Source organism: Canis lupus, chromosome 19, assembly GCF_048164855.1.
Source record: "Canis lupus baileyi chromosome 19, mCanLup2.hap1, whole genome shotgun sequence".
In the NCBI taxonomy this organism is placed as follows: Eukaryota; Metazoa; Chordata; class Mammalia; order Carnivora; family Canidae; genus Canis; species Canis lupus.
In genome coordinates this window covers 34,190,858-34,218,787 of record NC_132856.1, presented here as the reverse complement: position 1 = coordinate 34,218,787, position 27,930 = coordinate 34,190,858, and the positions used below count along the sequence as shown (strand labels likewise).

Here is a 27,930-nt window from a genome sequence, read left to right as displayed (position 1 = left end):
CTCCTCTGTGATGGTTGTTCTCATCACCCAAGCCTGCAACTACCAGACCTTCCAAAGGGAGGAGTGATCATAGTAGAAAGGGGGTGCACCCACCCAGCCAGCTACTTCAGACAGATCACTTCTGTTAGTTGATGAGGTAACATATGTGGCTACATCAACCTTCAACCAACACACATGTACAAAATAAAATGGGAAGAAGTGCTTTGATTTAGCTCTTTCTCAAGTAAAGTAGTTCAGAGTATTTCAGCTGTGTTTAGAGCAAAGATCAGGATTTAAGTTAAAAATCCAGTCACTTTTCTGAAGAAATAGTGACACCAAATTCAATTTAAGATACCTTATAGGTATTCTGTGTGCCAGGGCCGATTTATTTAGTGGGTTTTTGTATGGCATGAATCTCTACAGAATTTAGCCTTTGTTTGAGAAAAGCTGGCTCATGGCCCAGACTGCATACACCAGGCAGTTCTAAGGATACATCATTTATGTTAAGGAGAAAACAGATTCTGTTCATCTTTCCACTTCATCATGTTTCCTAAAAACCATTTATTTGTGTTTGACTTTCACATCTAAGTAAAATGGATTTGGCTCAGAAAGCCTTTCACTTAATCTTCATCTAAACAGTTACCACCAGTACTCATCACAACACTTTTCCCAAGATTGTGAAGTAAGTTGATAAGTGTGGACCCAAGCCATAATAAACAAATGCATTTTCCCACACACCTATATGAAAATACAATGCGGCATTAGTCAGTCTTAGCACAAAGATTTGCTCATCCTTCTTGGGTAAAAATTGGCCCTTGGTTTTCTGAGAAGAGGATCTGCACACTAACTACTTGATTATTTGAATAGTCACTGTGTTTATTACATTTAATTTGTAAAGATTTTTTATCAATATCTTCACTTCTTTGATCAAACACTATGTGGAATTTGTGTCCATTTGTTACATGGCATCTTACTTGCTCAAATTAAAATGCTGATCCTTTTTATTATGTGGTACAAAGAACTAATTTGCAAATAGTAAACCTCTATGTTAGCACAACTTATTAATGCCTAGATTATATTTTGTTTCCTGATACATAATCACTTAACATAAAATTTGTTCCATTATTTTTAGCTTAAAAAAGCAAGTATTAGTTTGTTGTGAAGTTTTGCTTCACAACATCACTAATCAAGGGCATTGTTCTGCTGCAGATAAGAACTGTCTGCTTCAATAGACCTTAAAAATGGATTATGTATGATTCTTCATTTATAAAAAGGTCCCCTTCCTCAAAATGAAATAGTTCTCTAGTCATTTATGACTATTATGTTTATTTTAAAAATTACACATTTTAGATGCAAATCTATGGTTATCTTGTATATTAGATATCAGATAGGTAAATGTCTATATCTAGCATTGTATTAGATGGAATATAGTATGTCCTATATAGTATGGAACATAAGTGTGAAACATACTCATTTAACATTCGTTACTAAAAAGAAATCAACAATAGAAATTGAATCCTCTTATTTCTGGAGAAGAAACAAGAGTTGGTTGTTAGGAAAACATGCTAATTAAAGCTAATTTCTACGATATAACTAAGAAGTTACTATGATTTATGGGAAAGACAACTGGGCTAAAGTAAGAATTCTAGTCCTGTCTCTACCACTATCCAGATGTGTAAGCCTTTTCAGATCTCTGGACCTTTATTTCTTCATTTGTCAAATGAAAGAAGTAGGTCTCTTCCAAAATTCTATATATCTATATGAGTCCACGCTCCTTTTAAAAATGAAACTAAATGCTATTGAACAATTAGAGAACTTGCAAAGAGCTCACTGGTTTGCTTGGGTTTGACTATCAAGCTCTCGGGCAAGAGACCAATGTATGCTGGGAGTTCGATGCAATCGGGGGTTAGTGATAGATACTTCAGCCTGGGCATTAAAGGATAAGCAGGCTTGAAGAGGCAGATGGCGCGAGCAAAGATACATGAGGAAAGTAGTCCCATGACTACTACAGAGCTACTAAGGAGACTCCTAGGAATTGAGTATCTTAGTGAGTAATGGAAGATGAGTAATGACTGAATTATGGAGAACTTTTTAAAAGTCAGATAAAGATGTCTGCACTTGTTACAAGAGGGAATCAATATAGGTTTTTTATCTAAGTAAGAGAATTGCTTTAGTATGCCAGTGTAGGATATAATGCAGAAGGGCAGGATAGATTAAGGGGAAGAATTTGGGGATCCCTGGGTGGCTCAGTGGTTTAGCACCTGCCTTCAGCCCAGGGCGTGATCCTGGAGTCCCGGGATCGAGTCCCACATCAGGCTCCCTGCATGGAGCCTGCTTCTCCCTCTACCTGTGTCTCTGCCTCTCTCTCTCTCTCTCTCATGAATAAATAAATAAAATCTTAAAAAAAAAAAAATAGGGGGCAGCCCTGGTGATGCAGCAGTTTGGCGCCGCCTGCGGCCCGGAGTGTGATCCTGGAGACCTGGGATCGAGTCCTGCGTCGGGCTCTCTGCATGGAGCCTGCTTCTCCCTCTGCCTGTGTCTATGCATCTCTCTCTCTGTGTGTGTCTCTCATGAATAAATAAACAAAATCTTTAAAAAAATAAAAAATAAAAATAAAATAAAAATAAAAAATAAAATGGGAAGAATTTAAACAGAAGTGATTGGGGATTATTCTAAAATTGTGGCATTGGGATTGGTAATTTCAAGAGGCCTTTTTTAATTAAAAAATGTCAAACAAGAAAAGTTGAAGAGTATCCAAGACACTCATATATGCCCACTGCCTAGATTCAACAATTGGTAGTGTTTTGCAGTATTTTATTTTGTATGTATGTAAAAAATTTTTTGACTTTTTATTTTGATGCAATTTCAGACTTAAAGAAAAACTGCAATAGAACAAAGAATCCCATATACTCTTCATCCAGATTCTCCAAATGTTAACCTTTCATTCCATTTTCTCTTACCATTTTACAGAATTTGATTTATCCATTTCCCTCTCCCTCCTCCACCCACCTTACTTTCTCTCCCCCTGAACCATTGAAAGTAAATTGCAGACCTGATAACCTTTACTTCTGAACACTTCAGTGTATATTTTCTCTTTCTCTTACATAGCTCCATATGACTCACAGTTAGGAAAGTAACAATGATTATCACATCCATAGACCTTATTCACACATCTTGTCAGTTTTCTCAATAATGTTTTTTAATAAAAGGAATATCATTATAAATGAAAATCTTGAGTCATACATTGTATTCAGTGATCACGTTTCTTTGTTCTCCTTTAATCTGGAACAGTTCCTCAGTTGTTTTTCATGACAGTGGCATTTCTGAAGAGCACAGTTATTTTTGTAGAATGTCCCTCAGTAATAATGGACATCATATCAGGAGGCAACTGATATTGTTCTGTCACTGGTGATGTTAACTCTGTATAAATACCCTATTTCTCCTCAGCTTTTTATCTACTTACTTAGTGTTACCATCTACTGAGGATCTTTGACTGAATCAGTTATTACTATAATAGTTGCCAAGTAGTGATTTTCTAATTCTGTCATTCCTTCTACATTTGTTAGCTGGCTTTCTACCATAAAGAAGTGTTTTCTTGTCCCCTCCCTCCCTCATTCCCTTCCTTTCTTTCCTTCCTTTCCTTTATCTATATCATTGTGAATTCATGGATTTATGTGTTATTCAGTGGATTATAACCTTTCACTACCATTATTTTGACTCTCATATTCTCCCAGGTTTGGCCAGTTGGGAGCCCCTTGGATCTTTTCAACATGAACCAATCATTCTTTGAGCCCCTTCTTACTTTCTAACAAAAAAGATGTTCTACATTCATCTTGTACTTTCACACCCTTAGCACTGAAATCAATTTCTCCAAAGAGCTCTAGTTCTTTTTTAGTGGAGAATAGTATTTAGAAACCAAGGTCTGAGTATTTGGTATGCTCATTGCTTCTAGGCCCATTCAGTAGACCGTGAAGAAACAGATGTATGCATATACTTAATGCCCATATATATGAGTGTATCTCACATACCTATATTTATTTCTACATCTGCATTTGTCTATACCTTCAGATTTATTAGAGTTCATACTCTGATCTTACCCTACACCACAGGATTAATTCTGTCTTCCCTATTTCCATATCATTAATTCTGTTATCTCACAGTGAGAAACCTAGCTCTCTTTTTTTACAATATATTTATTTATTTGATCACTTTTAGAATACACAAAAAAACAGGTTCAGAGTTACTAACCATTGCTTCTGTGGAAAAGAAGTCTACATATAATTTTTTTCTTGGTTATCTAATTATTAACCTGGAACAGTAGTTCTCAACATGGAGCAGTTTTATCCCCAAAGAGATATTTGGCAATATATGGAAACATTATGGTTGTTACAACTCAGAGGGAATACTACTGGCATCTAGTGGGTAGGGACCAGGGAAACTGCTAAAACATGCTACAATCCACAGGACAGCCCCAAATTTCAAAAGTGCTAAGGTTAAAAAAATATGAATACACAACTAATAAATTATCTATTGAAGGATTTTACATAGTTTTTTTGCTAAATCACTTGAAAATAAGATGTAGGCATCATGACACTTACTTCCTAAACACTCTTGACAGTAAGGACGTTGTCCTATATAAAGACAAATCCAGAGGTGGGCATCTAGGACTTTTGCAGATTCCAATATGTAGCGTTGGAAGAGAAGTTTTGTAGTTGTTGTGACAGTACTCCTGCCACTGGAAAATCTTTCTCTCTCTTCCCCTTAATCAGGAGACCATCTGAAGGAAGAATTGATAGGTTGACTAGAATAGATGAAACCAAAGCTAAATTTACTTTTCCCTGCAGGAAAAAGTATAATATAGTCTGAGTATGAAAATATGTGTATATAACATCTAAGACCTGCTGTGATCATATTGTGAAATTTTATTCTTAGCTCTTTTTTTTTAAGATTTAATTTTTTAAAGACTTTATTTATTTGAGAGAGAAAGAGCATGAGTGCAGGGAAGACCAGTAGGGGAAGGAGAAAGGGAGAGATCTCAAGTAGACCCTGGTCTGAGTGTGGAGCCTGCTGTAGGGCTCAATCCCACACCCGGTGATCACGACATGAGCCAAAACCAAGAATTAGACACTTAACCAATTGAGCCACTGAGGTACCTCTAAAGATTTTTACTTTTAAGTAATTTCTATACCCAACATGGGGCTTTAACTTACAACCCCAAGATCAAGAGTCACATGCTCTACCAACTGAGCCAGCCAGGCGCTCCTCTTTGCTCTTTTGTAATTAAGTTGTTATACCTGAGCTGTTCGTAAACCAAAGTAATAAGTCAAATAGAATGCACTAGAAGAATATGACCTAATATATTTATTTCAGCAGTGATCAATAGCAGAAAATTTTAATATTTTAATAAGATAAGCAGAGTGACAAGAGGGGAAAGATATTAGAGAGGGGGGATATTTGAGATGTAAAGCTGGATCTAATTTATTTTAATAAAACTGTTTAGGTTACATCATTTAATAACTCAACAAATACTTGTTATGTGTGTAGTGTTGGAGAAATACTGATGACAAAGTGAGCATGATGAAGATTTCAGGCTGGTTTTTATTTTGTTCTCTACAACTGGGGAAATAATGCTAAAATACTTTTTATTTGAAAAAAAGTTTGTTTTTGTTTTTCTATTTCCAGTTAAGTTCCAAGTGAAATTTTTCTGACTTGTTATAAAGTATTTTAAAATTGTTAAAGAATGGCATATACCCATCTTACTGATTCTCAAGCCTTACATAAGCTCTACATGAGTGAAATATATAACGTAGTATATGTTAATATATATTTTATAATACCATTGCCATGAATTACTAATATATATTTAGCTGTACTTGTATTCTTTCTCCAGGGTAAAAGGACTAAAATGCTTAATATAATTTGCTTCTAAATTTTATTTAACTCACTTGTGCTGTGTTCTTTATGCATGTCTAAATATGAAAGAGATGGCTAATATTTGATTGTAGAGATTATAGTGTGATACTAACTCTTGCTTTTAAAATAAACATTATTTTGTCAGATGACTTGCAGGGTGCACAGTCAGAAATTGAGGCAAAACAAGAAATTCAGCATCTTCGCAAGGAATTGATTGAAGCCCAGGAACTAGCTAGAGCAAGTAAACAAAAATGCTTTGAACTTCAAGGTGAGATAAAGATTACTTTGATTGTTTTAGGGGATGTGGAAGCAATGTGATATAACTAAGTCCAGAGGCATGGTCTCTTGTTCCAGATCCACAATTTTATTAGATATGTGATCTTGGGACATTTACCTACCCTCTCTGAACTTACGTTTCAGATCAATAAAGTGGGGAGAGTTACAGTTGCTCTACTTCCTTCATGTTAATGTGAAGATCAAGAAGGACCTATACCAATGAAAGATCTTAACAATTGATTACATATGAAGTACAACAAAAGGGAAAAACATAATGTATTTCAATTTCTAAGTTTTAGTTACACCTAGTGTTGACTCCTCAGTATAAGATGAGGGAAATTTATATCCCCTGTGATTTTACAGTGTAGTCTTCAGTAAATGGGAAAACCCGACAAAGTAAAGGTATAGAATTTTGCAGTTTCCCACTTTCTTTTCTAGTACTTATCCATAGTACCATAGGCTAGTGGAGTTGGTAACATTTATTCCCTAGAGCTTACATTTCCATATCATTCACAATAACTACCTAGTTTCAGTCACTTGGTAGCTTAGAAAGTCTTAGAACAAGAAGAAAGTAAATGGCCTATGCTGTCCTCATGTTCTCTAGCTGGCCTTCTTGTTCAGGAGGAAGATTCACATCTCCAGGAGCAACTGGGAACTCCCTGTTAGTTAGTACTTACTATGTACTTGGCAGTAAACATGAGAATTTTAAGTCTGTTTTTAAAATTTAAGCTCAAAATGCTGATTAACAACTATTAAGACTGCTCCTCATGTAAAGAATAGCACATATAATCTTGGTTATATAAGGTCTAGAAAACTCTGCAACTCAAATGAATAGATTTATTACTTACTACTGTTTTATGCTCCCAAAATCCTTAAACTATCTAACTGCTAATACTGATAATACTTACTGCTTAGCTTTTTTTTCCTTCAATAAACTTTAGGTGAGAATTTCTTAGAAATTTCCAGCTGCTCAATTCTGAATACTTTCATTAACTCATAAAATTAGATATACTATGTTTTTGTTTTTAGCTCTTTTGGAAGAAGAAAGAAAAGCCTATCGAAATCAAGTTGAGGAATCCAGTAAACAAATACAGGTTCTTCAAGGTAGGAACACCCCAGGGCTGTTTGGGATTATTATTGATTGTTTGTAGTGATACAAAAGGAATGGAAAGTAAGAATGTAGAGAGTTCCCATTTTTCATGTCTTTGGTTTGTTCCTGGAATCTGAGACTGATTAGACTCCTGGTGGGCTTTTTGTTTTGTTTTGCTTTTTAAAAACACAGTCTCCTAGTATTAATAGTGGACACTTTGAGTGAGAAGAGCATGGGTCAAGACATGGGTTTGGTAGGACTCACTTTCTGGGTTATATAGTCAGTTACTACAGAGGGCACCTTTGGACGGAATATCAATTTGAGCTGCCCTGTGCATCAGCACTTTTAGCTTGGTGACATTATTTCTAAAGCTCATAACAAACTTGGATTAAGGGGTGTCTGGGTAGCACAGGCAGGTAAGTGTCCAACTCTTGGTTTCAGCTCAGGTCCCAATCTCGGGGTCATGAGATCAAGCTCCACGTTCGGCTCTGCGCTTGGCACAGAGTCTGCTCGAGATTCTTCCTCCCTCTCCCTCTGCCCTTTACACTTGTGCTCTCTTTCTCAAACAAATAAAGGTTTAAAAAAACATACTTGAATTGCAACAAAAATTATATATTGCATGAATAGAATAATGATCCCTGCAGTGCTTTCATTGGTAGAGGCTACTCTTTATACCCACCGTTTTGCTATTTCTTTATGTGAACTATCACAGGTTCATTACAGAAATGACCAGAAAGATCCTTGCCTGTCAAAGTTTACTTCAAAATACAGTTCCTGGTGCTGTTAGGCTTGAATTGTGAGAGCCCTAGGGGAGATCTTTCTTCCCTGTGCTATTGTAAAATTCATAAAGCAAATTTAATTTGCCTTCGTTATCAATGAGGGAACTAATGTTATTTTAAAATTTTGGTTTGAGATGTAGAGTGAGAAATAATTGAACAGACAATCTCAATTCAGAAAAAATGGGGAATCATTGTATAAGGCCTATGATATTTGCCCTAAGATATCCCAGAGAAAAAAATCTTTTGAGTTTTCTTATTTTTGAGTAAGACATTTATTTGAATTATGTATGTATCTACTTTTAAGAGAGAGGAGGGGAAGGGAACATGAGTGAGTGAACCTGGGCATAGAAGGGCAGACGGAGAGAGAGAACCTTAAGCAGGCTCCATGCCCAGCAACGGAGCCCCACGCAGGGCTGAATCTCATGACCCTGGGATCATGACCTGAACCAAAATCAAGAGTCAGGCATTTAACCAGCTGAGCCACCCAAATTCCCCTGGGGACATTTGAGTTACTTAAAAATTTAAATTTTATGATAGGTTAGAATTTCTGGGGTAGATTATATGTCTTTTTGAATAGAAAAAAATTTAAACTCTTATAATTTAATGCCTTTATCTATTAGCTTATGTAAATCTGAATTCAATTTGTATTTGCATTCTATTCTGTGTATGGGCAATTTTTCCTAAAGGTTCTATGACAAAGGGCTGCCTTTTGTCTTAAAGTTGTCTTACCTAGGCATCATTGAGTGCCCCCTAGTGCCAGCATGTGTATTTTATGATTTTATCCACAAATGTATGGTCCTGTTAATCTCTGGCCATTCTACCTTCAGATTTTGAACCTGTTAACCTCTCAGTACTTCCTGCATACTGAAAAAAACCTCATTTTATGTTTTTTTTTTTTTTTTTTTTTTATATTTATTTATGATAGTTACAGAGAGAGAGAGAGGCAGAGACACAGGCAGAGGGAGAAGCAGGCTCCATGCACCGGGAGCCTGATGTGGGATTCGATCCTGGGTCTCCAGGATCGCGCCCTGGGCCAAAGGCAGGCGCCAAACCGCTGCGCCACCCAGGGATCCCTGTTTTTTGTTTTTAATGCATATCTATGGGGCAGCCTCCCCATTTCTCAGCCTTAAATTCTCTTAATTATTTTAATTGTTCTTTTTTACCTAAGGAACTTGCTCTGCCTGTGTTTTCTTGTGTTATAGTAGCCAAAACTATCTTTCCAGTTCTGAACCAAGTATTTTACACAGATTGTTTCCAGTTCAAATCTTGAGGGCACTGGACCAGATCTGTTAAAAATACACCTCTTTGATGAGTCCTTATTCATTAATGTTGTCAATTCATTAATTCAACCAGTAATTCTTAGTTGTTTGCTCTGCTAATATTGAGGATAGAATATGCATGAGAGGGCAGCCCAGGTGGCTCAGTGGCCACCTTCAGCCCAGGGCATGATCCTGGAGACCCGGGATCGAGTCCCACGTCGGGATCCTTGCATGGAGCCTGCTTTGCTTCTCCCTCCACCTATGTCTCTGCCTCTCTCTCTCATATGAATAAATAAATTAAAAAAAAAAGAATATGCATGAGATGTATGGTCAGTGGAAAAGATAAACAGTAAGCAAATATAAAATATGATGTCCAATAAAAGCAGAGTAATGGGCTAGGGAATGAGAGGGCATTTTTTAGATAAGTCATCAGAGAAAGCTTTTTCAAGGAACTGACATTTAAACTGAAAATTGAATCAAGAACATCAAAGATTTCACTACTGCATACTATCCAACCAAGTAATTCCATGTCTAGGAATTCACTCTAAGAAAAAAATTAGGATTACATTATAAGCAGTATTTCTTATATTAAAACTGAACAGGGGATCCCTGGGTGGCGCGGCGGTTTGGCGCCTGCCTTTGGCCCAGGGCGCGATCCTGGAGACCCGGGATCGAATCCCACGTCAGGCTCCCGGTGCATGGGGCCTGCTTCTCCCTCTGCCTATGTCTCTACCTCTCTCTGTGTGTGTGTGACTATCATAAATAAATAAAAATTAAAAAAAAATAAAACTGAACAGCCTAAAATGTCTAAAATAAAGGATCAAAGAAGTCACAATGTAATTTTTTTGTTATTAAAAGATATTCATCACCAGCAAGATAGAGAACACTATATATGTTATAGTCCCTCCTTGTTTTTGCTTTAACATGTGTATAAAATGCATATAATAAGTCTAGAAGGGCAGCCCTGGTGGCATAGCGGTTTGGCGCCGCCTGCAGCCTGGGGTGTGATCCTGGAGACCCGGGATCGAGTCCCACATCGGGTTCCCTGTATTAAGCCTGCTTCTCCCTCTGCCTGTGTCTCTGCCTCTGTGTGTGTGTGTGTTTGTCTTTATGAATAAATAAATAAAATATTTTTTAAAAAAACCTAGAAGAGGGATGCCTGGGTGGCTCAGTGGTTGAGCATCTGCCTTTGGCTCAGGTTATGATCCCGGGGTCCTGGGATCAAGTCCCACATCAGGCTTCCTGCAGGGAGCTGCTTCTCCCTCTGCCTATGTCTCTGTTCTGTGTGTCTCTCATGAATAAATAAATAAAATCTTTTAAAAAAATCTAGAAGAATAAATACCAAATGCTAGAAGCAACTTTCACTGTGTGGGAGAAATAAAAAGATCACTTTGGTTTTTTACTCTTTGTATTTCGGTATTTTGACATTTTCTGCATTAAACTTGGATTGCTTGGACTGCTTAATCAAAAGCAACAAACAGCTCTGACAGCATGGGCTGTGTAGTAACTATAATCCCATTTGGGCAGTTCATTTATTTGTAATCGCTTTGGACAAAGAAAATGATGGATAAATATACTTTTGCAGCCCAACTACAGAGGTTACACATCAATATTGAGAATCTCCGGGAGGAGAAGGACAGTGAAATTACAAGCACTCGAGATGAACTGCTTAGTGCCCGAGATGAAATTTTGCTCCTTCATCAAGCAGCAGAAAAGGCTGCCTCTGAGCGGGACACTGACATTGCCTCATTACAAGAAGAGCTTAAGAAGGTGCGAGGTGAGCTTGAGCGGTGGCGGAAAGCAGCATCTGAATATGAGAAAGAAATCACGAGTCTGCAGAATAGTTTTCAGCTTCGATGTCAGCAGTGTGAGGACCAGCAGAGAGAGGAAGCAACAAGGCTACAAAGTGAGTGCACATATTTTACATAAAGCTCTTAACTCTTGACAGTGATTACTTACAGTTATAAAACTTGCACAAAATAATCATTTGGGCTTTTTTCTCTTTGATAACAATTTAGTTGTATAAAGCAATGTTTTTATATTGGGGCTATAAACATTCTTCAGGTTTGCAAATTCTACAATAAACTGAAATATTTATAATTTTATATTTTACTTTAATACTACTGAAATTATTTGTCTTATAAAAGTGAAATGGGAAGAAAATATTACTTCAAATTCAAGGTGATGAGATTCACCTGAGGTATAGATGCAAAATAAACAGGAACCAAAGAATAGCCATGTAAAATCTACATGTTCTTAAGGGAGGGGGCAAGTACGTTTTTCTCCGAAATATTTCCCTTATCCCCTAAATTATTATGGAAATTTTGTTCCTATATTAATGAATATGTTTTGGGACTATTTTAGGTGAACTAGAGAAGTTGAGAAAGGAATGGAATGTATTGGAAACCGAATGCCATTCTCTAAAAAAGGAAAATGTTTTGTTATCATCAGAACTGCAGCGGCAAGAAAAAGAATTGCACAAGTATGCAAGAACTCTTTTAGCTTCAGAATATTTCTTTATCTTAAATTTTCATCTAAATTAAATTTAAATTTGATACTTAAATACCCTTTTGGAGCAAAATGTTCAGCTAGACTCTTTTTGGCTATTTTAACAGGTTAAGCATGCTAACAATACTGCAGGTTGTGTGTTTTGGGGAACTTTTTTTGTTTTTTAACTTTCACTGTCATCCTACATTTCCTTTCCTTTTGATGTACTCAAGGAATACACATTCGTGGACTACAGCCCCCCACCCCCACCAAAGCCCTAAACAAAAAACAGCAAATATCTATACTTCATGATTGAATTAGTCCTATAAACTAAATGGTAAAAACTTCAAATATAAGTTGTTTTTCTTTCAAGCCAGTGATTCCTTCTGTTTGTAAGGGAATCAGGAGATGACTATAATAAAGAATTTATACCATTGGAAGATACAAATTCAGCTTTTGAATTTCACAGATATATATAAAATCAAGAACTCTCCAAAACTAGTTATGTTTTTCTAATATCCAGTACCTTATAAGCAAACCAAGGAATGCAAAAATTTATTCCAGCAAATTTAGTGGAGTCCTGTTTTCCCACCAACGTTTGTTGTATAGTTTAAAATCTATTTTTTTCCTTAAAAATGTGATCCATTCCATATTTTTATTTAAACACTATTTATGTTCTGATTCAGAATATGAAAGTTATACATGTTTATTATTGAAGCCACTCTTAATTAATCCACCTCCTTCCTCACAGTACACCAGAAATGGGGGTCTTTACTCTTGTTAGCTTGTGTTTATACTCCTAAAGAACCTCAGGGTTAGCAGAAACTCAGTGATCAAGGTCAGTTCCTATAAAAACAAGCTTTAGGAGAAAACAAAGGACTAGATACATCAGAAAATAGTAAGCCTCATTATCTGCTTATAAAGAATAACAGTTGTAATAGATTATACATTTTTAACAATCAAGAACTAGTTGAAGGAACAAGATGTGGTGATTTGTTCTTTAAGATGCCTTTTTACAATACCATGTTTTACAATACCATGTGTTACAAATCTATAAAACCCTTTTCTCTTTCAGTGTCCTGTCTTTCCAGTCTCTTCATACATTCATATGTATTACTTTTTAAATGTTTAGAGGTAACTGATAACAAAGAGTAAACGTATTATAACATGTAAAATTTTATAAAAACAATTCTAAAAACTGAATAGGATAAAATTAAGGTCCAAACACGAATATTTACACATATGAATGTATATATATATGTACCAACGGGATTGTCTGTATTGGCAGCACATTTGGACAAAATGTTTGGTTTAAAATGAGTATTACATGATGCAGACACTCAAATTTTTCTTATTTGGAATCTTAGCTAATCCATTTAGTTTGGTATTCTATCAAGCAAGAAATAGTGATCTTTGATTACTAGTATTGATTATCTTAAATTATTCCTGCCTTGGGATTATTGACATTTTAAAGATATAAACTTGATCCTTCTTTTCTGAGATATAATTTTTTTAAGATTTATTTATTTATTTATTCATTCATTCATTCAGAGAGAGAGAGAGAAAGAGGCAGAGACACAGGCAGAGGGAGAAGCAGGCTCCCTGCAGGAAGCCCAACGTGGGACTCGATCCCGAGTCTCCAGGATCACACCCCGGGCTGCAGGTGGCGCTAAACTGCTGCGCCACCGGGGCTGCCCTCTGAGATATAATTAATTAGAATCTGGCAGGTTGTTAAATGCTGGTTGTTTTTTTTTTTTTTAATTACTTCAGACTTGTTCAAATGTTGAAAAGCAGAAAACTCCTGATGAGTTAGAAGCATACAGTTTAAAAATATTAGGTCCCAGAAGGTGGAATATATTATATCATTAGTCAAAGTTGTCTGCTGAAACTCACATAAATTTTTTATGTTTCCTAAACTTTTTTTGGTCTAGTGGCTAACTTTATTTGGCAAGCCTTTTTAGCATATAAGTAGTATTTAGAAGTTAGTCTTCCTTTACAGAGTCTTCTGTGCCATTTAGTTCCTAGCTATATTGGGCTGATGCCACACTCATCCCTTAAGAATTTGCCTGGCGTACAGTCAGATTGGGATTTATACTCCATAGTTCCTTCATTAACAATATTGAGTCTAAGTCTTATGATCCATTCTGAGAAGCATAAAACTGTAATCTTGAAAACTTTATTCTCCTTTAGCTATTTCTGTTGTAGATGGGAGCCACATTCTTTCAAACAGTTACACTATGATAGGTCTTTTTTTTTTATTGTTTGTGATGTAGAAGAAATTGAACAAAGAATTTTTACTAATGCCTATCAAGCTGTTTTCCTAGTGTACAAATTGAAATTTTTTTATATCAAGCTATAAAAAAAGTAATTATAGAATTTAAGCTGGTAAACAACCTCAGAAGTTATTGAGTTCAGTGTTCACTGGACATTGGAGGGCACTGAGACTATCCTGGTGTTACTTGTGTCTGTGTAATACAGTACTTGGCACAGATCTAAGAGCTCAGGAATTGCTTCCTCAGAGAAGGAAACTGCACCAGTTAAGTGACTTCCTTAGCATCCCACAACTGAACAGTGGCAGAGTTGGGTCTAGAAGCCAGCCTCCTGGTTCTTTGTTTCATGCTTTCCCCCCAATTTGGTGTGTCTTTTCATTTGAGTAGGTTTATCTTTACATGAGTCGACCATAGCTCATAAGCTCTGTCCCCCATCCTATTTGTTAAGTACTTAAATAAGAACATAGTTGAATATGTGCTAATTTCCTGGGGCAGCCCCACACTGAATCTTTTTATGGAATAAGTAATATAATGTGATGTAACAAAATTTAGTTAGTCACCTCCTACTTCCACTTTTAAGATTTCAACCTCTGTGCATATTTGATTATCTGAAAATAGAACACAGCTTTAAACACGCAAATTTTTTTAGTATTTTAATGCTTATTTATTGAACATATTCTTTTTTATATATTTTTCCCTCTGAAATTTACTCCATCCCTCCTAGTGAAATATATAAGAAATTGGACTTCCTGCTATGTCTGGTTTCTACATGAATTGAATAACTGTCAATATTTATGTTGCAGTTCTCAGAAGCAGAGTTTAGAGCTTACCAGTGATCTCAGCATCCTTCAGATGACTAGGAAAGAGCTTGAGAATCAAGTGGGATCCTTGAAAGAACAGCATCTTCGGGATTCAGCTGATTTAAAAACTCTTCTCAGTAAGGCTGAAAACCAAGCAAAGGATGTACAGAAAGAGGTAAAGCGAAAAGACATTATGAGCCCAATTATGGTTGGACTTAAAGCCAAAAGCAAATCAGATATTCATGGTAGTTAGATATAAAGGGAAGCAGAAGTCTCATTACCTGTCAAAAAGTTGGTACTTGGAGCATCTTTGCTTTGTGATTTCTAGCTATGTATCATGATCCATATAGAGAGAATTCATCAGTAGGATTTGGTCTCAAAACTATAAATATACAAACTTACATTAAAATTTTTTCTCTACCAGTTAGTTGACAGAAGCCCTTTGTATACCAGATTACTCAATTTATTGTTTATCTTTCAAAGACAATATCATATTTAACTTAGAACACTTTTGGAAAGCAAACTGGAGCCACACCATAATACTCAGTCTAAACCCTTCATTGACACTGGCCTGAAAGTTCTTAAAATTCACTTCATAGCCAGACGGCCAAACACACGTTCTGTGACCTTTTACTTTTTCCTCCTGCACTCCCACCCCTTTTCCCCTTTTTTTCCCCTTCTTCACAAATATGCATGTTCACTTTTCATGTCATTTTGCTTAAAACCTTGGCCTGGGTGGCTTTTTAAAAAATCATGTTAAAAATGGTGAGGGCTGATTTTGGGGTAGATACCCCACCCAGCCTCTTTCTGAGCAAAACGTTGAAGTTGACAGAGGGGCAATGAGTGCTGTGTATAGTCCTGCTGCCTTATTCTCCTCCCTGCATTAAGTCCTGGCCAGGTCTGGGAACAGAGGAGGCTGATGCATCTTGACCTTCTGGTCAGGGTCCACCCAGTTGTAGACTCTCTTAAATGAAGGATTCACTATACATAGAAGGAAGTTAAAGACAACTCTTTGTCTTTAATAACAAATTTCCCCAAAATTGTTTTTAGAAAATCTGTTCAATCAATGCAGTTTTTCTTTGCACTTCCCTTTCCTTGTAGTACCCTGAACATGGACATGATTGTTGTTGTTCTGTCTTCATGTTTGTTCTTAAAGGGAAAAAAAAAAAAAAACCTGTAACATTTTTTATTTACATGTGGCCATATTGATTTTGTAATATGTTCCTTTTTTATCTTCTTGCTAAGGATATGCGTTCTGGGAGAAATCTCGTTTTATTTAGTTGGAAAGTTGGAACACAAATTTTGTGCCAAAGTAAATATCCTAGTATTTAATACTGTAAAGCACTTTGTGTTCTTCCAGTCCATATGCCATAATTCTTTCAAAGTCTGGGAAGAATGCTGTGGTTGGAAGATTACTCTGTTGTATGTTACTCTGAATGCATTGGCCATTTTGTTGCATTATTTGTTTGCCTGTTTTTGGTCACTGAGCAATCAGTGAGAAATGCTTTAACTGCTTCTACAAATGGCAGTGGCATGTTGTCACAGCATCTAAATTGTTGATAGCTTTGGATTGCATTAAATGCAGCACATTTAAAAATATGTGTGAACTTGTCAATATGTTTCTTTTCTATTTTCTTGTTCAGTGTTTTCCATTGTGAAATGACGTGTAGTCATCACACTCCTTTGTAATGTAAAATTGCTTCTCTTTCTGTTTGTCCTGATGTCAACTATTGGATACTAGTCTGTAACTAAAATGTTCTTTAATGAGGTTCTTATATCTATGTAATCCACTGCAAATGAATTACTACCTTTTATTAATGCACATATATTCTCTTTCAACATTTCCCCTTTGTTCTCCTTTCTCTCATAGAATCATGCTTAATGTGCACAGTATCATGTATCTTCAGCACTGTAACAGGCTTAAATCTTACAAGCTAAGCAAGCCAGATATGATTATTTTTATGAAGAAGAACCAAAGGTGTTGGTAATATTGTGTGGTATTTTCCTCTTAATCAGAACTGAGCTCGTTTTTCACCTTCGAGTTAGAAAGCAAGATGGAGCAAAAATGATATCCAAGCCAGGTGTGAAACTAAGGCTGCAGAAGGTGACCTTTTGTTCCAACAATTAAATTTTATATATATATGGCAACTTGTATTTGAACATTTAACCAAAAACAAAAAGTACATAAGAAAGTAAATTTTAATCCCCAGGTATTAAGAGAAAAATAATGGTATATCATCTTTGTATCTGACTTAAGAAAGCATCTTTAGTAGGGATATCTATAATTTAAGAATTCATAAAACATTGAGTACACAAGTCCATCATGCAAAGACTGACTCAAGAAAGTTGTTTGGTTTCATCACCTTGTTCCAGGGCCAGAGACCCCTTCCTTGGTACTCACATGCTGAAGGTAAACAGCAGGCTCTTCCTGACGGGGCTGCCTTCCTGTCACTTTGCTTCACAGGCCCCTGAACAGAGAAATGATTAAGTGCTTTGGTGTAAAAGGCAGGCTGGATATAAGAATAATGGAAAAGGAAAGTAAGGGAAAATTTAGGTCAGCAAAGCAGTTTTCACTTATCCTTTATTAGTCACTGTAAAGAATCTGATCATTGAGAATTGATTATGTTCTAAGAGACTAGTCTGGGTACACTGAATTTGCTTTGGCAGCCTGCCAGCATCCTTCTGCCTCCTGGAAGGAAATCCACAGACCCCACAAAAAAGCTGTCATAAAGTCTATAAATCTTATTCCTTAGTTCATGGTCTGGCATACTACCCGGACGTGTTTGGGAACACTGTTAGGTAACAGGGAGTTCCTTTCACATTTTACCTCCCTCTCTGAACCCGTATCTTTCTTCCCACTTATTGGTAATCTCTCTGCTGACTCTGATTCCTCTGCCTTCACCTCTTCTGATTAATGTTTTTATACGTTTGCATCCTGCTTAATATTTCTCTTTGGAGACCATAATGAAGAGCTCCTAAGTAATCACCATGTAAAAGTGTTCTCTATTGAGAAATTTCTAGAAGATAGGCAGAAAGAGGAGAAACCTTTGTGGTATGCTGGACCCATGGTGTATTTATATCAGACTCAGCCCTTGTCTTTTCTTTCGTCCTTCTAAAACTTTCAGAGATGGCAGAGTGGGTCAGTGGAGCCCAAGACAGAGGCATAACCAGCAGCAGAATGGTTTTTGTTCTTTGGGAGCCCAGTTTGCATGTAAGATGTAGTATCTAGAAGTAGCACAAGTCAGAATTCCTACTTCCTGGACACTTAAAATAGGGGCAAAGCCATATTATGTCTTACATTGACCTCAACCTGTGTTCAAAGGAGAGCTTGTCTGTCTGAACATCAAATTGTATTCAATGAACAGTTTTTCAAAGCAGGAAGAGGCATGTTTCACCATAGAAAGATATTTATCAGGAACAGATTCTTAAATTTTATTTATTGATGTTTATAAGTTTTAGGTCAAAAGATAGAAATGCCCCAGTCATAGTGATTAGTACCTTAGATATATTTCTTTACTTCATTTGCTTAGAAATTCATTTATCCAGAACACTTTACTACCCAGTGATGACTGAGTGAAGGAAAGCCTGATGGGTGTTAGTACTTCTTACTTCAGGACTAAAATAGCTTGGCTGACATTGATTACCAGGATATAAACTTAGATTTCCTAACTTTGCCATTTAATTAGCCTACAGAGTTTTTCTGCACTTGCTTTTCTTTTGCTCAGTTTAAAAATTATTTTACTTTTCTCACTCAGTGGAAAGAGTGACCCTTTATATTAGAAACAGATGACACAATGGTGAATTTTTTTTTTTTATAATTCCAAAGCCAGAAAGTTCTTATTACATAGAATAAAGTTAACATTAAATACTTCCTATTATTAGTGCAAATGATTCTTATCCTCCTTAAAACAAAAAGGCTTGACTTTGGTGTTGCAGGTGGCTAAATAGGGTCTGGTATTAAGCCTGACTAGAACCATAACTTCATGCCCATTTTAAGTTGAGTCTGCACACTCTTTTTTCTTTGCCTTTAGTATGAAAAGACACAGACTGTACTCTCAGAACTGAAGTTGAAGTTTGAAATGACTGAGCAGGAAAAACAATCAATCACAGATGAGCTCAAACAATGTAAAGACAACCTGAAGCTGCTCCGAGAAAAAGGAAATAATGTAAGTCTTTGCAAACTCGACTTAGCTTTGACTGTGAGGCAGGTGAGAACCCTGAAATGGATTTTTTCAGAGGACTTTTTTACTGATTTGAGAAATTAAGGCCTATAGTACATGAACTAAGCTTCTTATTATGAAATTCCATTATGGAATCACTGTGCTGTCAAATATGTGAGTAAGAATTTGTCCCTTTGGCCTGTATCCCTAGAAGAGCCTTAGGACTACCTAGAGGTAGAGCCTTATTTGCAAGAAAATATTTTACCTAATAACTGTCAGATTTTCCCAGATGAATCTAAAGTTCTGTCACCAAGCCATTGTCTAGCACTTCATTTCTTCTCCTGAGAAATGAAACACTGTACCACCAGGGACCCACCTAAGAAAGAGTAGTACATATTGACTCCTTAGCATTTGGCTGTATCAAAAAAATGGAAACTTAATTATGGTTTTCCTTTTATTCTAATAATATTCTCACTAAGACATATTCCTAAAAAGCTTAGTGTCTTTTCGACCTCCTGTAAATATTAGAGATTATCTGTTGAGTTTCTGTAGTGTATGTATGTATATGTGTGTGTGTGTGTGTGTGTGTGTGTGAGAGAGAGAGAGAGAGAGAGAGAGAAATTGGAACATTTTCATATAAATTGAGTTTACTATTAATTTGTTTTTCATTTATAGAAAGCCAGATGGTCTTTAAAATGATGTTATACTAAATAAATGTTGTGTTACACGTTTCAGTGATCATTGCCTTTGTGGGCCCTAACTGGTGGCTGTTCAGTGTAGTTGGTTGTGCTCTGACTTATTTCAAATCTCTGTCATGGCTTGGACACTGCAGTGGCATAAGCCACACCATTCCTACAGAGGAAAGCACTCTGCTTAACTTTGCTGCACAAGTACAAAAGAGTGATGTTGCATGGCCATCCAATTACACAGTTGCATACAGAATGCTCATGAGTTGTGTTCAACTGTCCTTTGCTTTAAAAAAAAAAATCTTCATTTTTTTTTAGAATATAAAGGCTTGTTGCTTAGGTGGAAGCCCTTCAGAAATTAATAAAAATTGGGTTTGGAGGCTTTATGCTCAGCAAATTGATTGCATTGAAAATGTAGATTATAGAACTTTTCTGAAATCAGATCATAACGGATTGGTTACTTCTCTCTTTTGTGTTAATTCATATCTTTCTGAGTATAGAATTTCAGGCTACCTTCTACTAAATTAACCTATGAAGACATCTAGCATAATCAGAATGGAACCTTCTGTACTATTTAGAGCCTTTTCAAAAGTAGCCTGGCTATTATTACATCTAGTTGTACCAGTAATTACCTTAAAGGTGAATATCCTTTTTCTATGGTATTAGACTCATGGTACTACATTTTTCTCTGTAATAAAATTCATCATAGTAACTGCTTCCAATTTTAAAAATTAATTTTATTTAGCATAACTGAAAGCCATAAGTCTCAGCTGCCTGTCTTTATATATCAGATATTTATCACACATTGTATCAGATCTCTTGCTTGGTTGAGGAAACTTGTATCACAAGGCATTTATTTTTAAGCTTGAAAGCAATACCATCTCAGGCAAGAGAGTTTTAGTTTAAAAAAACGTTTTGATGGAGGGATAAAATAAACTTCAGCCCATTTGCAAGGGCCTACATTATCAAATAATGGAATCCAGTTATGGGACAAAAATAATGTACTGTCAAGCAGAGCATCAGTTGATGAGGTACTGCCATTGCTCTGTCTTAACATGTTACATTTCATTAGGATATTAGGGGGCACCCACATGGCCCACTGCCTCCAGCTGTCCCTTTTAAACTGGTGGTTAGGTACCACAGTCCCATCATTCTGGATTGTATTAGATGTCTTTAAAATGTTTGGATCAGTGCAAAACCTGAGTGCTATTACTTCTGTTACCTCAGTCTTCCTACCCTCCTTCCCACCCTCCTGGGGTCTAAATCATCTTATCTGATTTTTTTTATAGCATAAAATGATTTTAATATCCCTTCCCTTCTTTAGCCTTCCATATTACAACCCGTCCCAGCCGTATTCATCGGCCTATTCCTGGCTTTCCTGTTTTGGTGTTTCGGTCCATTGTGGTAGAGAAAGGTACAAGCACTACTGTTGAGTCCTTGTCTGTTTGTCCCCGTCACCTGTTTGTGCCATATTTGTAATAGAGTGCATGGCAAAACCACACAGGTATTTCGTTACCTGAAGCAAACCCTTCATTTAGTATGCCATGTATTGTGTCATACGAATGAACTGAACAATCAACTAATCACGTAACATTTTGTCTTGTTTCCTTTGTAGTACTGCTAACCATGAATTAATTCCAACCTAATCAGTTGTTACTATGCTGCCTTTAACTAAGTCTTTGTCTCTAGCAAACTGGAGTAAACTATGAATTGCTGCAATATTAGTACCTCCTTCCCCATTACATGTTTAATCAGATTTGAATGAGAAATGAAGCGTTTGCCTCTTTGAAGTTTTCAGCCAGCTTTCTTCTCCCTCCTTTCCTTCTTCTTTTCCATAGTGTAGAGTTTCTTCTTTTCAACCCTTTGCCTCTACTTATACTGTGGCTATGAAGATGAAAAAGGATGAGATTAGCATAATGGGCCATTGGCTCACAATCTCAACCCCAATTTACTTGCATTTACTTATGAGACTTTAAACCTATTCAGTATCTCTCTGAGCCTTGATCTGCAACATCAGAGTATTTCTTTAAAAGCCAACTTAGAAAAAATAAAATAAAATAAATAAAAGCCAACTTAGTAAGACTCTTAGTACACTCTAGTACAAATAAAGCTTATCAACTAGAGCATTGATTTTATAATGCTCTCTGAAAGTTAACAAGGAATAGCCCACCCATGCTTGCCTACAGTAGGCATGCATGTCAGTAGAACATATGAGATAATCACATGACATTACTACATTAGACATGGTCTTTACTAAAAGTATTGAAGAGGCAGGGTCCTAATAGCACTACCCTATCTTGAACTCCATCTGATCTTGTCTTCCGTGGTTTCAAATTAGAAGAGCAAGCTTAGACCATTTTCTTCCTATCGCCTTACCTACCAGCCCCTTGTGTAAAACTAGCCCAACATACAAATTTGGTTTTTATCAAGAAATAAACATTTTAGGCAGACATGTATTCCAGGCAACCGAGTACACCAGTTACTTGTAATGTATAGATACTGGAGTGAATAAGCAGGCTGAGCCCACAGGGTTTCTTAGAAGTCACTATTAGGTTTCAACTATAACAAAATTGAAAACTGCCCGAGACTTTACTGAGCTATATCATATATATAGGCTTCCACACAACGGTCCACTAAAAGCGTTCCTGCTATAATGGCTCTCCTCACACCTTCACTCCCTCACCTTTTTTCCTTTTCTTTTTAAAATGTATTCTTATGTAAAGATAAGGTTTTTCTAATATTCTGTTAAGTATTCAGGACTCTCTTGGAACCAAGGGGTTAATAGGTATGAAAAAAGAGGGAAGAATGTGATATTGACTCTTGGTTTCTTTCCACACAGAAACCCTGGCCCTGGATGCCCATGTTGGCTGCCCTGGTTGCGGTGACAGCCATCGTGCTGTACGTGCCAGGTCTGGCCAGAGCTTCTCCATGAGAGCGTTTCTTGAGTCCGTACACCGTCCTCCCTTTAGAAGCTGGCATCACACTCATGCTGGGGACAAACAGAACCATTTTCTTCCTTTTTACCTCTTAAGACAGCAGAAGTGCAAGAATACAGCTATAGGGTCATTGCTTTAAATTATATAAAATGTATCTATAAAGAGGATATAAAATTGTGACTTTATTCTACTGTAAGCAATAATTTGCTTGCAATTTTTCATGTAATTTTTAAATTAGTATGTTGAGATTCTGAATATTATGGTGGCCTAAAGTAGGCTTCTTGGTACACCAAATTATTTATAACATTAAATTTATGGGTATTTTACTCTGAATTCTAATGACCAGATAATTCATTTTTCTGATTCGATAACTACCCAAATCAAACAACCAATACATACATGGGAAGAGAGGCCCTGTGTGCTCAGTGCCTATCAGTTTGAAATATATACACATATATATATATTTTTTACATATTTACGCCATTTTTACTTGTTATAAAACCACTGAGCTATTGGGAACAAGACTTAGAGACAACTATTTGCGTGGATTTTCTTTCTTTCTTCTTTCTTTCTTTCTTTCTTTCTTTCTTTCTTTCTTTCTTTCTTTCTTTTTAAGGAGAAATACACTTGGAAAATATTCTGTTCTAGTGATAATTTGGGGAATATGTGCACGCTTGTTCAGCCTTAATGTGACTTGACAATGTGGAGGACATCAACTTTGAAAAACTTTCCATGAGAGTGTGTATTTTCTTGAGCAAACTGAAGTATTTCTGGGAGCAAAAACAGTAATTCTACAATTTCAGTGCAGTAAACCAAACTGTTGAGTCAATTGGAATGTAATTTATTAAACCTCATGTATTTAAAGAGATATTTTCTTTAAAAGCCAAGTTATTTTCTCATATACAGCATTTTAGGAAGCATGATTTTTTTTTCTATCATCTCTTCCTCCAAGCATGTTTAATTAAAGAAAGAATTAATATCTCTTTAGATAAGCTTTTACTGACTTAATTGGTTATGATATTTCAAAGCTAATTCATGTTCAAGGTGAGCTGTTGTTACCTACCAACAGATTTCCTGGTCAGGTATGCAAATGGTTATTTTCTTTTTACTGTTGTTAATTGGGGCGTTCTGTTTATGAGAAGCATTATTCCCAAGATTAATAGTGTTCCATGCACAGTGAAGCACCTAAACACTGCTTGATGTTATAAATTTAAAACACAGAAGTGGAAGTTTAGCTATGGTTTTGTGCGGCACCACAGTTATGTCAATAAAATTTATTTAGGTCTTAGAATATCCTAAAGTATCACATAGTTAAATTTTTCAGTCAATGAAGACTGGGAGGGAATGTCAGTAAATTGGCTCAAATGTTCTGTGGCAATCCACAGGCCTAGCCAAATGTTGAAATAGAAGTTTAGGATATAATTTGCTTTGTGATGTTTGGCAGTCATTGTTTATACTTTAAAGGTTATATTTTAAGCTATTTGGGATTTGCTGTTGGGAGGATCACTAGATTTATGGAGGAATTAGTCACAAATGACTTGTAGAAAATGCTGTCATATATAGTTCATTTCATCATTTTCTGTTGCAGGAAGCCACTCCACCACAGAATGCTAATATGCCAGTGGTACCCAGTACCTCTTGTATATAGGTTATTGCAAATATTGTTCTGAAATGCTTAACTTCAGAATTACATTTTTTAAAGTAAATAATTGTTTTAAATCTATTTTGTAAAGATATAAAGTACAATAGAATTTCTGGAGTACAGATTAAACTATTTGCACTAACACACGTGATGTGCATGATTTAATAAAATAACTTTACTCTCCCTATGCATTTTTGAGTTGGATATCATTGAAATTCTTAGTGTTGACTCCACTGTTAGATTGTTAACAGTTATTTTCTTGAAATAACTCTTAATGCAACATATATATTTGGTGTTCTTCAGGGTTTAAAAGAAAACAGCTGTTTCCTTCAAGTTTTATTAGCCTTTTATTTAACTTACTGCTCTAATTTTTCTTTCCCTTTTATGATGGTTATTGTTAAAATGTGACTCACTTGCCAGGCAAGTCTCTTTAAATGTAAAGTCTAGTATCAATATTTATTTTATTCAAATTGAATTAATGGATTTTTGAAGTTATTGCCAGTTTTTTTTTTTTTTTTTTTTTTATGATAGTCACAGAGAGAGAGAGAGGCAGAGACACAGGCAGAGGGAGAAGCAGGCTCCATGCACCGGGAGCCCGACGTGGGATTTGATCCCGGGTCTCCAGGATCGCGCCGTGGGCCAAAGGCAGGCGCCAAACCGCTGCGCCACCCAGGGATCCCCTATTGCCAGTTTTTATTAAGAATATAAATGAGTCTATTCATAAGCAATACTTCTAGTTTCATTCAGTTCACTTCCAGGTTAAATAGAATAAGATTATTCACTGGTAGTGATAGTCATTAAGAAATTTTAATCATAGTAGTTAAGGTTGAACAACCCTATAATGATACATTTAAGGGATCCCTGGGTGGCGCAGAGGTTTAGCGCCTGCTTTTGGCCCAGGGCGCGATCCTGGAGACTCGGATCGAGTCCTGCGTCGGGCTCCCCGTGCATGGAGCCTGCTTCTCCCTCTGCTTCTCCCTCTGCTTCTCCCTCTACCTATGTCTCTGCCTCTCTCTTTCTCACTGTGTGCCTATCATAAATAAAAAAAAAAAAAATGATACATTTAAGATTTACCCAGAGGTGTTACATGGCTGGCTCAGAAAAGGAAAGGAACATAACACATGAAGGTAAACAGATCCTTACTGGCGTCCTGGCTGCCCCTTTTAGCAGCTTTTGCCTCAGGCAAATCACTTATCTTTTCTTAGTCTCCATTTCCTTGTTTATAAAATAGAGAGAATAATATCTATATATCTAGTGGTATGAAAATTAAAAAGATAACATGAAGTGTCATTCAAGTGGTCAAAGTTTATGAGAATGTCACACTGGGAAAACTGCAAATATTTAATTTTTAGGGGAACCAGTACAGCTATTTAAAAGGAATTGGTTGCCTCAACTGTTAAGACTTTCTGTGTGTGTGAATGAGACGTAACTGCGATAGCATGAATCCTGAGAAAGCATCATCACTTCACTCTGTTCATCCCCTTCATGATTGTGTCTTTGGGAAGTAATATCCTTAGTTTGATAATGAGCCAGTGCTTACAAGAATTTGGAATTCCTGTTGCAACTGCCTTCAGAGCCACTTTGGGTCACATGTGAAAACCAGTCACACTGCTGAATAGTGGGGGCTTGCAACTAGTATTGCCTTGCTTGATCTCACTTTAATCACCAGACTCAACCCGCAGTGACTCTCAGCTCCTTCCAGTGATTATATCTACTGTCAAAAGGATGGAAATCTGCTACATATAAATCAACTTTGTCAAAAATGTACAGCCTTGCTTCAAAAAATTCACTTCTGGAAGTTTTGAAAACATAATTGTGTGCACTAAATTTTGACTACCAGGACATTTAATGTAGCACTCCTTTTTTTTTTTTTTTTTTTTGGTAATAGTGTTGGGTAAATAACCTAAATATCTAGCATAAGTCATTGGTTAAATAAATTAATATTGCCACCCTACAGATTACTGTGCTTGCAAAGTATATGGGAAGATATTCATAAAGTATAAAGGTAAAAGAAAGGTATATTAAGTTAAAATAAGGTAGTTGCCAGTGTAGAATAACTCTGGTTTTATAAAGAAAATATGTAGACATATAGGATATGTTTATAGAAGGAGGACTCAGATTTATACCCAAGCTAAGTAGTGCTTCTGTCAGTATGATTGTGGGTCAGTTATCTTCTTTTATAATTTCTGATTGATTTTTTAGTAGTAAATGTATGTTGCTTTTGTAAATTTTTAAAAAGCCTTTTGGCTTTGCTTTATTTTTTTATTTTTATTAAAGATTTTATTTGTTTATTCATGAGAGACACAGGCAGAGACATAGAGGAAGAAGCAGGTTCCCCAAAGGGAACCTGATGTGGGACTCAGTCCCAGGACCCTGGGATCACAACCTGAGGCAAAGGCAGACGTTCAACCACTGAGCCACCCAGGCACCCCTTTGATTTTGCTTTAAATTAGATTTTTATTTTTGTATTTATTTATTCATGAGAGACACAGAGAAAGAGAGAGAGGCAGAGAAACAGGCAGAGGGAGAAGCAGGCTCCATGCAAGGAGCCTGACATGGGACTCGATCCCCGGTCTCCAGGATCACGTGCTGGGCTAAAGGCGGGGCTAAACCACTGAGCCACCCAGGCTGCCCTGAGTTTGCTTTAAATTAGAAACAAAAAGTATTCTGCAGAATTCCAAATTGGTTTCTATAAATGATTAAGTAACTTGTCAAAGTTACTTATTTAAAGAGATTTATGTTTATTTACATTTAGAACGATTGATGTTCATTTGCACTTATGAATTCTGGTGTGTTTATTTCAAAATCAGTCTTACAATTTTATATTTTTTTTTAAAGATTTTATTTATTTGAGAGTATATACGAGAGAGAAAGAGCGAGAGAGCAGGAGTAGGGGCAGAGGGAAAGGGAGAAGCATACTCCGTACTGAGCAGAGATCGTGACCTGACCTAAAGGCAGATGCTTAGCTGACTGAGCCAACCAGGCTCCCCCAGTCTTATAATTTTTTTTTTAATTTTTATTTATTTATGATAGAGAGAGAGAGACAGAGACACAGGCAGAGGGAGAAGCAGGCTCCATGCACCGGGAGCCCGACGTGGGATCCAATCCCGGGTCTCCAGGATCACGCCCTGGGCCAAAGGCAGGCGCCAAACCGCTGCGCCACCCAGGGATCCCCAGTCTTATAATTTTAAACATGCGTTGTGTATAAGTGTACATAGAGAATCCTAGAAGAGGTCTTAACTATCCATTCTCACCTTTCTGCCTGTCAGGGGGAAAAAAATCCAGGGAATTTTTGACTCAGAGTCAGAATAATTGTTATAAAGTTGAGAATTTAGATGATTACTTCTTTTTTTGCTATTCTACATTGTATGTCCAGTCCAGGCTTCATTGGTTTTATATCCATTATTTACCAAATACTTATTGAGTGCCTGATATGAGGTACTATGATAGGTCCTGACATTACTCAGTCCCTATAGTCACAGAGCTTTTGGAGTAGAGGAGAAATACAGGCCAAGAAGTTGGCATTTACAATACTGTAAATGTAGAGGAAGACATAGCCAGTGGGACCATAGAAGAGGGATACATTTACTTTTAGCCACCCAAGTTAGAGACATGTGGATGTGAAGCCAAAGGTAAGTTTCCCTCCTAGGAGG

General features: G+C 36.5%; 1 protein-coding gene across 50 annotated transcripts in view; it reads left to right on the top strand.

The window, feature by feature from the left end:
• The window catches only part of SLMAP (sarcolemma associated protein), a 148,745-nt gene extending 124,281 nt beyond the window's left edge, over positions 1 to 24,464 (top strand). For 22 of the 50 annotated variants that reach the window (XM_072785704.1, XM_072785705.1, XM_072785709.1 and 19 more), the window contains 7 exons: positions 6,038 to 6,160; positions 7,198 to 7,272; positions 10,882 to 11,202; positions 11,661 to 11,778; positions 14,857 to 15,028; positions 18,885 to 19,019; positions 22,539 to 24,464. In XM_072785704.1, coding sequence (XP_072641805.1) covers positions 6,038 to 6,160; positions 7,198 to 7,272; positions 10,882 to 11,202; positions 11,661 to 11,778; positions 14,857 to 15,028; positions 18,885 to 19,019; positions 22,539 to 22,631 — 1,037 coding nt within the window. In that variant the 3' untranslated portion in view covers positions 22,632 to 24,464. Of the gene's footprint in view, positions 1 to 6,037; positions 6,161 to 7,197; positions 7,273 to 10,881; positions 11,203 to 11,660; positions 11,779 to 14,856; positions 15,029 to 18,884; positions 19,020 to 21,023; positions 21,114 to 22,538 lie in introns of all 50 variants that reach the window. The other 28 variants (XM_072785721.1, XM_072785748.1, XM_072785744.1 and 25 more) reach the window with 3 other exon arrangements.
• The last annotated feature ends 3,466 nt before the right edge of the window (positions 24,465 to 27,930 follow it).